This window comes from Merops nubicus, unplaced genomic scaffold (genome assembly GCF_000691845.1).
Source record: "Merops nubicus isolate BGI_N331 unplaced genomic scaffold, ASM69184v1 scaffold17039, whole genome shotgun sequence".
NCBI classification, from domain to species: Eukaryota; Metazoa; Chordata; class Aves; order Coraciiformes; family Meropidae; genus Merops; species Merops nubicus.
In genome coordinates this window covers 1-15,589 of record NW_008631836.1, presented here as the reverse complement: position 1 = coordinate 15,589, position 15,589 = coordinate 1, and the positions used below count along the sequence as shown (strand labels likewise).

At 42.4% G+C, this 15,589-nt stretch overlaps 1 protein-coding gene across 1 annotated transcript; it reads left to right on the top strand.

Annotated features, from left to right (window-relative positions):
- Positions 1-5,335: 5,335 nt before the first annotated feature.
- LOC103780082 (tubulin--tyrosine ligase-like protein 12) lies at positions 5,336-14,500 on the top strand (the record flags this gene model as incomplete). Its single annotated transcript, XM_008947729.1, has 6 exons — positions 5,336-5,401; positions 5,892-6,067; positions 8,201-8,399; positions 10,069-10,228; positions 10,863-10,996; positions 14,424-14,500. Coding segments are annotated over exons 1-6 (812 nt in total), but the record flags the coding sequence as incomplete, so codon positions are not given.
- Positions 14,501-15,589: the final 1,089 nt, after the last annotated feature.

Here is a 15,589-nt window from a genome sequence, read left to right as displayed (position 1 = left end):
ATGCGGTGGCGGGGCGTGGGGGCTCGGCGCCTCTCCTCCCCTCCCCTCCCCAGGCGGGTGTGAGAGACACACAACCCCGCGGTGATGGGGGAAACGTGGGGGGCAGACTCTCCTCACCCGAGCCGTGCTGGGGAGTGGGTCCCCATTCCCAGCTGGGGTGAAGGAGAGAGACAAGAGGTGGCTCAGCCGGAGAGAGCGGGAAGAGCTTCGTACCGGTGGTGTTGCCGAGACGAGGGGCGATTGTGCGGATCTGATTTCATCTTTTTGTTGTCAGCATAAAGCTTGAAAGCGTTTGAGGATCCTGGTAACTGGAGATCCGATATTGGAGAGTGGTCATGAGTATGTCCTGCAGCCTTCAGCCCTTTTTGCCAAAGAGGAATTTAGAAAAGCAGCAGTAGCAGTATGGAAGTCGGGAGATTAGATTATCAATTGGGTTGGTTTTTACTTTTTTTTTTGCCTCCCCCAGTTCACTTCCACACTGACCTCTCCTGTTCTCAGTCATCTGTAACTGTGCAGAGCTAACTCAGTCAGCTCATCTTGCACGAGTTACCTGTCTCAGGTGGTTTTCTTGGGGTGGCTTTAGACAGTTGGTTTATTCACTTATTCCTCATCCAAGTAAAAGCTGCTCAGCTCTTTCAGAGAGTGAGGATGATGTTCTGGCAGTGGTTAAAATAATAATGTAAGAACCACTTTGTAGAGCCTCTCTGAGAGGCAGTGCTCTGTGACTTTATCAGGTAAGCCTTTGTAAAATTGCCATTTATGCATGTAATAACATAAATTTTGGGACATTGCCCTTTGTGAGCCTTTTTGAGTTCCCCTGTTGTAACCCTGCCCAAGCAACATACAGACCATCCCTTTGCAGGGACTGGGTATATTTCAGCTGAAGCTGGTGCAAGGAGTCTCTGGACCTGGCCCTGAAGTAGAGGGAGCACTTTGAGGGCACAGGCACACTCCAGGGTGGAGAATCCCTTTTCACCCATGTTTTTAACAGCCATCTGCTCGCTCCCTGGCTTTCTGAGGAGAAAGGGAAAAGAAACAAAGCAGAGAAATGGAGTAATTTTGGACAAAGAGTTTGTAAAAGCACAACTTGAATTTAGATACTTTCTTTGGTTTACTCATTCCTCAGTGATGAGGAAAGATGTCTTGTATTTGTTGGAGTAAACCAACAAGGAACTGAGGCAGGAAGGAGACATAACCTGAAACTAGTTGTCTGGAGACTCGAGACTGCTCCAGGGAATCTGGAGGAGTCTCCTTGAAGAAGGAAATTAGAGGTGAACTTTCAGTCCTGGGGAGAGGAAGAGATCTGATAGGAACCTCAAGGTGTGGGGAGAAAAGGCAGCTAGCAGTGAGGGGCTGGAGGGCATGGTGAGCAGTGGAGGAACAAGCGAGATGGGATGAGAGGTTTGAACAGGAAACACAGCACAGTGGGGAAGGAGAGGGCACTTTGGAATAACATGCATGTAAACTTAATTTCTAATTACTTGAATGCTTCTTTTTCCCATCTCATTTTTAAAGGTGGGACAGGGGGGAAGTGTAAAGTCATGACATAATTCATAGCACATATGCACATACAGTGGAGAAGAGCCTGAATAGGTTCCTGCTGCTCTCTAACTGTTGTGTGCCTGGTGCTGCTGGAGAAGAGCCTGAATAGGTTCCTGCTCTCTAACTGTTGTGTGCCTTGTGCTGCTAGTAACAGGAATACGTGTCTATTACAGAGAAAATAAATGCCCATTAACTCAAGCACACACCCAGGCACAAACCTCCTGTTGTATTCTATCTCTAAACAGGCTCAAGTGCAGGTGATTTGGAGTAGGGAGTACCCACTGCTCTGCTCAGGTAGGATGGTATGAGAAGGGGTGTACTGGAACAGGATGAAATAGAAGGCAGTAAGTATAAAGTGGGCCAGGAAACCTGAAGCTGCAAGCTGTTGCTTTGCCATGTGCCAGTACTATGAAGCTGGAGGTAGCTGACAAACTTTGGAGTTGTGCTGTGAGGTAATGCAGGCTTAAGACTTGCATCCCGTCGTTTGAGTCTTTGTTACCAGCTGCCTTGAGGGAGTGTGAAATTGAGAAGATAAGACAAGGGAGCGAGAGGAGACCCGCGGTGCTGATCTTTTCACAGAGGCTAGGATGGCAGAAGGCAGGGTGAAGAAAGCATGTGCCCTGAGGTGGCAGCCTGCTCCTTCATTCGATTGCGGTGGTGACTGAGCATGCTCTCTGCTACTGAGCCCTCTAGGGCAAGGGTAGAGAGGGATTTAATGAATTCATTGTGCTTAGGCAGAGAAATTAGGCTGCTGATGGTGTTTGTCTCCGTTGTTGGACCTTCTGGGTTTTCTCCAGAAGGGCAAAAGGATATGAAGAAGCCTGGGAAAATTACAGTGAGGAGTGCAGTCGACTAGGATGAGCTTTTGAGCAAGTAGAGACAAAGCTACAGGACCTTTCTTAGAGCTGGACTGCGTGGAGTGGCCGGAGGAGCAGCAGTGAAAAAAGCAAAGGAGGTGAAGGGAAAGGGTGAAAATGTTTGGGGAGTCTAGGTAATAAAGAATAACAGGGGAGATAAAAATCAGTGCAACATGGAGCATAGGATGAGTTTCCTTGTTTCACGTGTGAGGGTGAGGGAATTTTTTGTTTGTCCTAACCTGTTGCAAAGATTAAAACTTTGTAGCATAGAACTAGAATTTACATCCATAACACAGATAAAAATCTGTTACATCAGTACCTCTTGGAGGCAGCCCAGGCTGCTGTTTTCCAGCACACACACATGCTTCAACAGAGTGAATGCACCTCCCTCCTATGTGTGTGTTAAAACCTCAGAGAGAAGTGGAGGGGTTGGTTGGTTTGGGGTTTTTTGTTTACCTTGAGATGGGCTGCAGCAGGTTTCCTTCTGAGAGCATGATGTAACTGGCAGTTAAATTGGAGTGCTCCTTCAAAACATGGTACATCTGCTAGATCCAGAAACCTGCTTTTATTGATTCTTTTAGTGCTTAGTATCTGGTGTCTTTTGGGAAGCAGACCTTTATGCCTTTCTGACAGAAGCTTGAAAAACAAAACATGCATCTGCAATAACTTACTTGAAACCCTAAAATTCTATTTCCAATATAGTGGTTGTTTCTTATCTTGTTGGAGAAATCATGTACAGCCTGGTTATAAGCCTGGGAAATATGGTACCTGTCTAATCATAGTCTTAATTTTTTTTCCCATTCCAGCCACATGCTAAAGTTCTGTGGCAGACTTCTGTGAATTGCAGGAAGATTTTTGTTGCCCTGGGGTATTGCTGGCAAAGGACTGCTTAGAGTTCATCCCAGTTAGAAATGGAGGCTTTTAATTGATCACTGGCAGGGATGCAGCATGATCAATACTACTAGACTTTATTTTCCAGAGCAGGGGAGAGCAGGCTGTTGCTCAGGGGCTACCTGAGGCCTTCAGAGCTGTTTGCAATGTGCTTAAAAGGAATTTGCTGAAGATGCCTGTGTGTGGTAATTGTCATGATCTGCCTGCTTGCTTATCACATTTGCTGGTTTGTTAGATTGGAACTGCACCTGAATATGAAGAGAGAGTGGTTTTGCCCAAGCATGTTTTGCTTGCATATAATTGTGCCACCAAAATGTTTTGCTATCCCTTTGCTGTCTTCTAGAAGTTATTACCTATTCTGGTGGAGTACTTTTTCCCAACATAAACAATTCTGTGATTCAGACCTTTAAGATTGAGTCCAACTGTTAACCCAACACAGCCAAGTCCACCACTGAACTGTGTCACCAAGTGTCACATCTGCATGTTCTGCTTCAAGCAAGAGGTTGTGCTTTTCAAATTGGTGACATGATCTTATCCAGCTGTTTTTTGCTTAAGTAGCTTAAGATTCCCTTAGTGGATGCCACTGCATTACCAGGTTCCCCATGTGACAGACCCTTTCAAAGGGAGGAGGACAGCAATGTTGTCCACCTGCTCAGCCTGCAGGTTAGTTACAGTTAGAGAAGGATTTGATAGCAACATTCTTCTGGGGTGTTTGTGAAACAGGTGGAGCCTAGCAGGTGAAGGCTAACCTCCAAGTCAGCAGCTGGCTCACCCCCTACAAACTCTTGAAGACAATGTGGAGTGTAGAAAGCACACCTAGTGCCATGCTGTAGCAGGCATCAGGTGGACTCCAGTGAATCACACTTGCACTTCCAATCTTCTGATGACTGCCAGTCAGTCAGCTGCAGCTTCTTCTGCTAGCTAGTGAGACATGAAGAAACATTGGTGGCTACAGTTATAAGGGCAAGAGGTCATCATACTGCTTACAACTGAGTCATTTTATCCTTCTGTAGCTAAACTGGAAAACTACAAATAAATTAGAACTACTGGCTCTTTTGATGCTTGCTGAAGTGGAAGATACTGTCAGTTTCTGGTTTTCTTTCTAAAAATAGTTGTGGTTTTTGATCTCCAGTGAGGTTGTTTGCAATGTCATTTTCTTCACTTTAAGACAAATGTGTATGTGGTGGTAGCCAACATCTTGTTGGCATCTTCATTTTCTTTCCCCCAGCCCAGAGGAAGTGCTCAGAAGGGAATTTCAGGCACTGATCCTCAGAAGGGAATTTCAGGCACTGATCCTCAGAAGGGAATTTCAGGCACTGATCCTCAGAAGGGAATTTCAGGCACTTCTCCACTTGGATCTGGTCTATAATACCATGCTGTGGCTTAAGATACTGGGTGTTACTGCCACACTGCCTTCCTCCCTTGCTGGCTGTCTTTGGGCAGCTATCTGCTTTGTCTAGGTGGCCTTGCTTTGCAGATGTGGAGTTCATTTCCTCATGCTCCTGTTGGGGTTTAGCAGAAATAGTCACCCTGAAGAAACACTCATTAAATAAAAGCTTGTTGCTGCCGCTGGGATTTCACAGCTAATAAGCTGTCAATGTCTAGAAGGAATGACTTCTAGTTTCTAATAACGTGGTGTCAGAGGCTGGGTGTCCCTGGGCTTGGCATGTTCAACCAGGAACTCCAGAGGTTGCACTTCTGGGACTTTCTCCCTCCCTGTGACTTTTAGATGAGGTTAGATTTGAGACCTGATTTGTGTACTCCTGCCTTGTGTGTTATGTAGCGTGTGAGTCACTTAGAAAAATAACTCCCTCTGAAAAGATCTGAAAAATCTTCTGAGCCATTACAAGGGTTTTTTTCTTTTTAAAAGCATATGTTCACTTTGAAATGATGCAAGTTGTCAGCAGAGTCTTGGTTCTGCAGAAGATACACAAGCCCACCATTTGGCAAGATTTTGGGCAGATGGGACACTCGTGTAGTGACCTACTTAACTGACCCAAGTTTGAGATGGAGCCGTTAGATCCAGAGTAGGCAAGAATGTAAACATGAGTGGAGATAAGTGCATAGACCTTAACTTGCATGGTGTAAGGAATCTGGTGACTCACCTGGAGGTGGGTGGGGGTGGTTCCTTCTGTAGGGAAAGGGGAGAGGTGGAAACATGCTGAGATTTCTTAACTGGTTCAGAACTGGATTGACAAAACCTCTTTCTTCAGGGACCTTAATGTACTTTAGCATGGGGGTGGAGCCTGAGTAACACCTGGTTTTGCATATCTTAAATTGTTGATTCTAGCAAAGTTGAGCAGAGATATTCTTTTTTCAGCTTCTAAAACTGAGTTGAACTAATAGGCAATCATCAGTACACCTACTGTGACCAAAGAAACCAAGAAAGGTTCCTGCCAATATTTAAAGAAACTTCCCAAACAGCTTTATGAAAATGTGAAAGAATAAATACTGTTGTTCATTTATCTGTTAAGTTAAAAATGCCAGTTTTTATTGGATTGCAGAGAAAAATTGTCTCTGAGTGCTTTTCAATGTTCCCTTATGTGCATCAGGCTACTGCTTCCAGCAACTCCTTGATATTTTGTGCACTGTCTGTCTCAGGTGTTTGATGCTGGTGACTACTTTGGGATAATGCAAGTAGAAGAGGTGGATGAGGAGGAAGAAGGTGATGAAGAAATGGAGGAAGAATTTAAAAAGAAACCAAATCCTGGGAATGAACCTTGTTTCAAAGTTATTGTAACAAATGAGAATGGGCTTCAAGCCTCCAATCCCAACAGGTGAGATTTGGCAGTGATTTGAGAGCTAGTGTTCAGTCTTTGAGTGGTTTTAAACTCTAAAATGGCACACACAGTTTGCTTTAAAACTTGTTTGATCCTGCTCAGAAATCCCCTTTTCTTACTGCAAGATAGAGCTGCTTGTTTGAGGAAAGCTGCACGCTGTGTCAGTTCCACATCTTGCAAAGGGTACTAGGAGTGCAAGTATCTTCACATTGCTCCTTCTGAAATCATGCAGGAAGATGCTTAAAAATTTGGTTTAGTAAATTAAGGGAGAAAATAGAGAAAAGGCAACCTTGACATGAATCCTGCAGAAATAAACAAAAACTATGTATCTGCAAGACTGTGCCCTTCAGGAGGGGAAGAAGGAAATAATGGTGACCTTCACAAATCTCAGGCCAAGGAGGTACTGAGCAGCTTCCAAGTAATGATCCCTAGACTACTACATTTCCTCCAGCTGGCTAAAATATTGTTCAAGAGTGTGATCATTTGATTGCATGCATATGTAATAACTGAGTACATCAGGTTACTGTTGGCTTTCTGCAGAATCAGCTCATCTGTCATGAATATAAGACTAAGTATGCAGCTATAAAGCTAGAAGGAAAGTTGCATAAGAAAATGTTACAACACAGTCTTTTGTGTTCTTAGTGATCTCAAACGTGCAACAGGCTATTTGTCATTTATTAGTAAGTGACAGGGAAAAAGTCAGCTCTGCTGGAGGCCTAAACAGAATTCTGCTCTGTTCTATGAAACTTCTTTTGCCAAAACTTTTATGCTTTTACATCTTAGGTAAACGTGCAAAGTCTAAAAATCAGTTTGGCTTTGATGAGTAAAATCAATATAGAGCACAGGTACCTGCTTTTCATGCCTGCTTTAATGTAAATCATTGCTTTTCTAAATCTGGAAAGGTGCTCAAATTATAAAGATCAGAACAGCCCCTGTGATAACCTTGGGCTTCTTTGCAGCATTGAGATGTGTGGGACTGTAGGAACAGAATACCAGCACACCTGTTTGCTAACATTTCCAAAGAGCTTGACCTTAGCACTTTCAGGGAGCTTTAGTTTTAAAATTATAGTAGATTTCTTCCTGATGTGGAGTCTGAGGTACAATGATTGTTCAAGGATACTCAGTCTACGTGACAGTAGTTTTTAGCTTTCTGAAACATGGGTGGTGGGGTGGTTTTGTTTGGGAGGGAGTTTGAGGGGTTTGGTTTTGTTTTGTTGGAGTGGTTTTTTAGCCGGTAGAATTCAGATTCTTCTCTGCCTTGGTTCAGTAGAAGGAGATAACTGAAATGTGCAGAACCCTTCTGTTTGAATAACTGTTTTTTGTAAAGTTTGTGCAGCCTAATAAAGGGTTAAACTTGTCAAGGGAAGCTGTGCCAGTTGTGTATGATTTTGTTTAGGATTAGATAGGCAGTTCTGGTAATTTCTAAAACAATGCACTTTTTCTAAAAGACCTGAGACAAGGTGGAAGGAAACACCCAGAGAAACACCAAAGAGAAACAATCAAAAAACTAAAACATAGTTTACTTTTTTAATAGCAAATGATACAGGCTTTTGATGATGACATCTCTCCATTTAGTTTTGCAGATGACAGTAGATGTCACAAAGCTCATGGCTGACAAGGTCCTTGAGTACTTTTGCAAAATAACATATTGTTTTCCTTCTTCAGGCAAGAATATCAGGTTGTGATACAGTGGAGTTAGTAATGATCAAAAAGGAAGAAACTCTTGTGTTCCTGGCCTTCAAAGGGGAACTGGGCTCACAAACCAAGTGCCCTGTTCTGTATTTGCTCCTCGTTCTCATGGAAGTACTATTTAATCCACAGCAAGCTTTCTAGAATAAAACCAGTGTAAGTTCCTGCTGGGCAGTAGTTCCTCACCTGTAGTGCCACAACGTGCATCTGGGAATGACTTTGAGGGTGAGAGAAAAATTATTTATCCAACGGTCCACAAGGAAGTGTAGCTCTTATTCACAGTGGTGATCCACGTGTAAACATACACTACCAACATCTGGGAATGACTTTGAGGGTGAGAGAAAAATTATTTATCCAACGGTCCACAAGGAAGTGTAGCTTTTATTCACAGCACATTTGGTTATCCACGTGTAAACGGATACTACCAACATTCTCTTGAAGCATCTTCCTCATCGACCACGCCTGGACGTACCGCGCGGAGCAGGCCCGGCAGCAGCTGCGGCACGTCCCCGGGCTGCTGCAGAGGATGGCCGGCCTCATGGGCATCGACTGCCACGGGGAGCTGCCAGAGGATGGCACTGTGGAGCAGGTGCTGCGGGAGATGTGGAAGTACAACCAGACCTACCAGCTGTCGCAGGGGGTAAGGCTCCACGGCCTGATGGCGGTGGAAAGTCCTGAGCAGTATCCGAGCGAAGGCGTTCCAGTAGATGGCTGTTAACAAAGATGCCTGTAAAAGACCTTTTTTTTAATTTAAAAGGTATTTCAGACTAGACTTCTAGTTGGAAGGAGAGCAAATGCTGTGCAGGGCTAAAATGCACAGTGGCTTGTTATGAGCTTTCTCATTAAAACTTTCAGGGTTAATTTTTTTAGAGAGGGGAACAGTCTGGTGTCAAAGAAGGGGGCTGGAAGGGGGAGATCTGCTTGTATGTTATGTGGGGTTTTTTCTACTCAGACTTTCATGTAATGGAGGAAGGAACCTCTTGTGAATCAGTTGTGTCACTTAAAAGCATGTGTCTCAGCTATGCTCACAGTTTTCCTCACCTGTAGAGTACTTTACACACCAGGGATGTATCTACACTGTCAAATAACTCGACTTCCTGGCTCATGTTTGGCAACTGACTGTGCTGTGAAGTGTTAGCTCAGTCTCAGATGAGAACCACCCAGCTGCAAGACAGAGCCTAAGTGCTTTTAGTCATGGCTTACTCCAAGGGCTGCTACTTTTAGGTAGCATGGGTAAGACCACACCAGGTTGGGTCCCTCTGCATGTGTAGTCCTTCAGCACTGTGCCAGCATGTCCTGAGCCTTCAAACACCTTCAGGTGCATACGTGCCATTTCTGAGGAACTACAACCCTCAGGGTTGAGTTAGAAACCCTCTTCTAGAGTCTGCAGTGTAACTCCTAGGCTCCTGTGAATCTTTTGGGTTGAAGAGGAGAAAAGTCAATTCTTTGGGTGGAGCTGTATGCAGAATGAGCATGACCTACCTGTACCTGTTGGCCATTCCAGAGGAAACCTCAAGCCCCCCAGCCATCTTTATCAGTTAAGGTATCAGCTCAGTAGTATCAGGCCTAAAAAAATCTATGAGAAAGGAAGTTGTTGTGACTCTAAATTAAAAGGGAGATCTGAATGGTATCTTTCAGTCTTCCTACCCTATGTCTTTGTCATGAATGGCTCTCCAGTCAGGTGGAATTATCTGTTACCAGGTGAAAACTGAGCTCCTGCAAGACCTGTAGTTGAACTTGTCTTCTATTCCACTTTCTGGTACTGGGCTGCTTTAATATCTTAAGTCTAATCTCTGCTCCACTTCTGCCTCTGTCAAAAAAGGCTACCAAGCAGGTTTTTTTTTTTAAAATCCATTCATTCAGGATTTTGTTATGACAAGGGGAGCTTTCATGAAGCAACCTCTGCAACAACAGCTGGCTGCACTGGAGGCACTTCTGCTTTCCATCACTCTTAAGCTGGAAACTTCAGACTTGTTTTAGCCAACTGCTTCTGACAGAGACTGAAGGGAAACTCTTCCTGCCAAATGGCTTCCTGCCAGTTTAGCTCCCTGAACGGGCGAGTTTGGTGGAGGGGAAGCAGGTCTGGTAGGCAGCACAGTAGTGTTGTGTGTGCAGCTGAGATGGAGACAGGCTGGTGTCAGCAGTGGCTGAATCCTGGGCTGGCTTAGCCTCAGAGTTACAGGGATGAGAGTGTTTTGGCTAGCGTGGGAAACAGAAAAGGGTGCAGGGGAGGCTGCCAGCACCTTCTGCCTCGTGGGGCTCTGCTGGCAGTGCATGTGTGCAGCATGTCTCACTCTTTAACTGTACAGACTGCAGAGGAGAAGGTTCCTGTCTGGTACATTATGGATGAATTTGGATCACGCATTCAGCATTCAGATCAGCCAAGCTTTGCAACAGCACCTCTGTTTTATATGCCTCAGCAAATTGCTTACACTCTTCTCTGGCCTTTGAGAGACCTTGAAACTGGTGGTAAGTTGCTGTTGAGCTTTTTGTTTTGTTTTTTTTATGTCCATAACAGAAGATGGGCTGTATTCTTACAAACTGTTGAGGGTTTCACAGTAGAACAAATATTTCAAGACCAAAATGGCTCTGTATTTGTGATGTTGTAGAATTTTAAAATTCTTTGCCTGGTATTTCTGGAATTTATGTGAGAGAGAGGCCTTTATCAGTACAAAAATGTTGCTAATATTTTATTGACAGAACTTAAATCCTGCATCACTGTCTTAGTGAAATTACTAATTCAGTCATCTGGGAGTTTTAAACAAAAAAATCCTTAAAGATCTGTTTGTAGTTTGGGTCAAAGTCAAGTGCTGGAAGTTGGGAAATGCCAGACTAACAATTTGCTCCTGTCATCCTAGTTTGGGGGGACACCTTATGCCCTCATTACGTGGAGGACTAAATTGACCTATGTTAGATAGGATGCAAAAATTAGCCCGAAACTAAATAAGACCCTTTTAAATGTAGTTCCTTATCTCTAATTTTACATTTAAATAAGGTAAAGTAGTGGTGGTGTTCAACTGTCATTTCTGTGATGTGCTGTGGGAAGGGTTTTCAGTGGAGGATGAGTAGCACTTCCTAGAAGGATGTTCTTGCTTTGCTGCAGATGAAGTGACTCGTGATTACGCTTATGGGGAAACAGATCGCTTGGTCAGGAGGTGTGTTCTCTTACCATGGGTCCCTGCTGAAGTGCTGGATGTCAACTGTTTTACACCAGAGCCACCAGATGAACATTACCAGGTATAATTTTAACAAATCTCATCTATTTTTCCCTGAAGAAGAGGTACTGTCTAAAAAACATTGCAAGAGAAGTGATTTTGCTCCTTTTTTAGGCGTGAGCGTTGTTTCAGAGTGTAGCTATTCAATAAAAAGCCCCAAATCATTTCACAGAAAGCCTGGTGAGATGGGCAGTGTCTCACACATAGTAATTAACTGTTCAGAAACTGAGGCAAAACAAATGAGTTGTGATATGTTACTGCACTTTTGTATGACTTTATAAGCATGTTAGAAGGTACTTCATATGAGGTGCTCATTTTCCAGTTAGATATTTGATACACTGCCTAATAGGCTTTATCATTTGGCTTTATCATTTTAGCAGTTCTGGTCAGTCTTGTATTACAGAAAGATTTATTTTAATATTTTAGGAGTGATGATCATTTTCAGCCTGGCTATTCATTTAATGTGGTTTAGAACCATTACATAATGGAACAGAGATATCTTTGATAGCACTGTTCTAACACATCTGCTTTGCTTTTTTTTGCGCTATCCTTTCCATTAAAGGTTTGTAATACTTTAATGACATGAAATTAATACTGTTTGGAATTTCCTTTTCATGAATCAAGTGTGCATGAGGTTCTTTTCTAAGAAAAATGAAGGACCTGATGCCTGTGAGGATGCTGTACTGGTCACTAATAACATTCAAGGTGCAGCTTCTAAAGATGAATCTATACCCCAACTGTCTCTTTCCTATGATAGAAGATATGCAGAAAGTGCTGGATCCAGCCTGTTGTTAACAATATCTAGTCAGAAATTAAGTTCACCTGCTTCTGCCAAATAAAGGTGTACATCTGAAATAGCTCTTACAAACTGAGTCAGATTGGTGGGCTGGGATTTTGTGTTTCTTAAAGGTTTGTAATACTTTAATGACATGAAATTAATACTGTTTGGAATTTCCTTTTCATGAATCAAGTGTGCATGAGGTTCTTTTCTAAGAAAAATGAAGGACCTGATGCCTGTGAGGATGCTGTACTGCTCACTAATAACATTAGAAGTGGAGCTTCTAAAGATGAATCTATACCCCTACTGTCTCTTTCCTATGATAGAAGATAGGCAGAAAGTGCTGGATCCAGCCTGTTGTTAACAATATCTAGTCAGAAATTAAGTTCACCTGCTTCTGCCAAATAAAGGTGTACATCTGAAATAGCTCTTACAAACTGAGTCAGATTGGTGGGCTGGGATTTTGTGTTTCTGAAATAGGGATGGATGTACTTGTATTTACAGATGAGGAACAACAGTGCACCTGCAGTTCATATCTTGCAGGCATTCTCTTGGCAAAAGTACCTGGGTAACAGAGATGGCAAATTTTTGTGTGTATTTTAATTCTATTTTGGGATGATGAAGTTAAAGAACTGTGTATGGCAGATGGTCGAGCAGTACCCTCCTTTACCACTCAGCCTTACAATCATCTTCTTTAAAGCATCCTCTTTTTTCTCAGTTGTGTCTATGCCATTTGCTGTTGAGAAGAGATGACAGCAAAATACTGATTGCTAACAGAGCTTTCTTCTACTCTCTAATGTTTAGCTGTAGACTAAAGTCTTAACTGGTGACAGACCAGTGAAGACTAGCTTAGGGCACAGCACAGCCTGAAACACCAAGCATGGGGTGGCTAGGAAGGAACACCCTGTTGCTGACACTTGTAATTCCCCTACTTTCACATCAGCTGCATGCCTGTGAAAGTTCAGACAGCTTCAGGGACCTGTTTACAGCATTAATACATGAGCCATCAGTTCTGTGGGGAAATAAAATTGTGTGAAAACATTTCTACATGACCATCCAAATCTTACTGCTGCAAAATCTTTTGTTGCTATCACTGTACAGTTCCTGCAACTGCTTTACTACTATGTGCAAATAATTATTTGTTCTTAAATGGACTGTGTTGTTGGGCTTTACCATAGCTAAGGATGTTCTATTTCTTATTCTAATTTTCCTTTACATAAACCCTGAAGGCTTCAGTCTTCTTTTTAAAAGAATCACAACCTTGTTACAGCAACATTGTTGCTTCACTTTTTACCTGTTTTTTTGTTCTGTTACCTGATTCTGGTCTCACAACACAGACCACAAAGGCTGTAACTTAAATGGTACTGTAGGTAATGACTGGGCAGTGATTGTGAAACCAGTATCTGGGAGGAAAGAAATATCTCTTGGGGGAATGAGAGTAATTGCTGTTCTGCAACAGCTCCCTGTGGGTAAGCTGCAGAAAAGACAGTGATGAATTCTCTGGTACTGCTCTGAGAATTGTAGGCTTCCCCTGTTAAAAGTACAGGCTCCCTGCTCTTCTTAGGTGACTCTAGGAATTATTTTGTACCTGCACTGTCCAATCTCTTCTAGAAGGTGAAGTCCAAGATCTTTGATTACAGCTGTGGTTTTATTTATGCTTTCCAGTTAGGTATCACTGTATTTCCTATGACAGCCTTTAAGGTAAAGAAGTATGTCTAGGGCTGGGCCTGGCTACTTTGGGTTCTCAAGATGCAGTTTTCCCATCCCAGAGTTTCTGTGAGCTGCTTCCTTTGGCAGGGTATCAGCAATGATCCAAATGTGTGTTTCCTTTAATCACTCAGGGATGTTGTTAAAGAAAATTATTTTTTTTTAAGCATGTTTGCTGCTGAAGACTGCAAAAAGCCTTTTGCTTGTTTTTGCAGGAGCAAAATTAGGTTCCAGTCTCCTATAATATCTTTTTTTTTATTTGTAGGAGAACATCATGGCTAAATCATTAGTCTGTCATTTTGTTGAAAATACAGTAACTTTGTCTTCTACTGCATATGATCATCTGTGATTTGTTATTTTGTTTAAAGCTTAGAAGAAACAGGAATTTCTCAGGAAGCTGCTATGACAGTGTTGATAAGCCCTGGTCTTCAAACCATATTTCTTATTCCTTTTTTACTAATAGCATTTTACTTCTGATTCCCCTATGCTCATTGTAGTGATGATTTATTCCCCCTCCCCCCAACATATTACATAATATATTTCTCAAAAGGCAGCTTTGGAATTCTCTTGTGCCAAAGAGTGAAACAGGGAGACATGCAGATGGACTGTCTTTTTTGCTACAACTACAAATGCACCTGTATACATGTATTTAAATAATAACATGGAGCTAAGGGATTGCAGAAAATTATCTGTAAAGGCTTACAATTTGAGAAAATTTCAACAGGCTATTGCTAGTAAAACATTTGGGTGAACTTTGACTCATACAGAATATTTTACTTGTAGCCTCTCCCTAAAGATGATGTTGGGTTTTGTTTATCTCTTTTATAAAGTTGATTATGCACATTTTAAAATTCAGTTTGGCTAAGCTGCTGTTCATATCTGCTGAATATTGTGGAGTTTGACCTAAGGCTTCTCATTTATTCTGCCTGGTATTAACTTTTTGTGCATTTTTGTTATTTTTTAGGCTATTTTAGCAGAAAACAAGGAAACGCTGCCTCTAATGATAAACCCACCAGTTTATGACAAAGACAAAGTATTCAAGTATGTATCTGCAAACAAAATGCTTTCTTACCAAGATTAAGTATAATAATTGCAATGTGCTGAGGCTGAGCAGCCTTGTCCAGCCATGAACAACAGAGGGAAGTTGAAAGTGTGTTTGTGTAGCCACTTGCTTAAGGTTGTGACTTGATAATTGTTAGTGTTAGATTCTACATTGCCACTTACAGAATTTCTAAACACAAATTTAGATTTATTTTTTTTTAAGTGCCACCTTCTGGGTAAAAGAAAAGTTGTGCAGTTTTGTAGCACTGTGTTCACTTAGGAGCATAACTAAATTATGTAAGAAAGAAAGACTTAAGACTTCTGTTCTGCATTCTAGTATGTACATTCACAGAGGTACTTGTGCTTCTGTGTGAATATAACAGGCTAGTCCCCTTCTTCTGATGAGTTGGCCAGACAGGCATCTTGTCAAAATCTGGGATGGCTTAAATAGTATATGTGTCTCACTACAAAAATGGAGTGTATGGTGTGAAACTGTTTCAGGAGAGAGCTGGAAGAACATTGTGAAGGTAAGAGATCTGTGTGAGCAAAAGCAGAGGTGCTGTATAGCTAGACTGCCTGGTTTTATTCCAGAAAAACATCCTGTATGTAGTACATGTGAGTTGCACTCCAGGGTATTTGTAGCCTGACACTGGGATTTGCATTCTTGTTTGTAACATTGTGCTTAGGGGATGAGGCTAGCTAAAACAGACTTGGCAGGTACACCCACACCCCAGCTTCTTGTGCTGAGGGGCTTCCTATTCCCTACATCAGCTGCACTTGAGAAGGACTACTGAAAATCCAGGTCACCCTGTGTGTTGAGAGGGGGTTGTTAACTTGTTCAGGGATAGTCTAGATTTCATTATGTGGTTGAAATCTCTGGATAAGAGACTGGGGGGGTAAGCAAAAGCTATTTTTTTTTATCCAGTGTACTTGAATATTTCAGATAACACAGCCAAGAATTAGTGATGTTCAACTTATTTTTCACCCCTACCCTTTTATTTAGTATCTCACATTTCAGGTGAATGGCATTCATGGCAGGGAGGGGAAAAGAGGGGAAACACACACCAAATCCTTCCAGCTCTGCTTCTA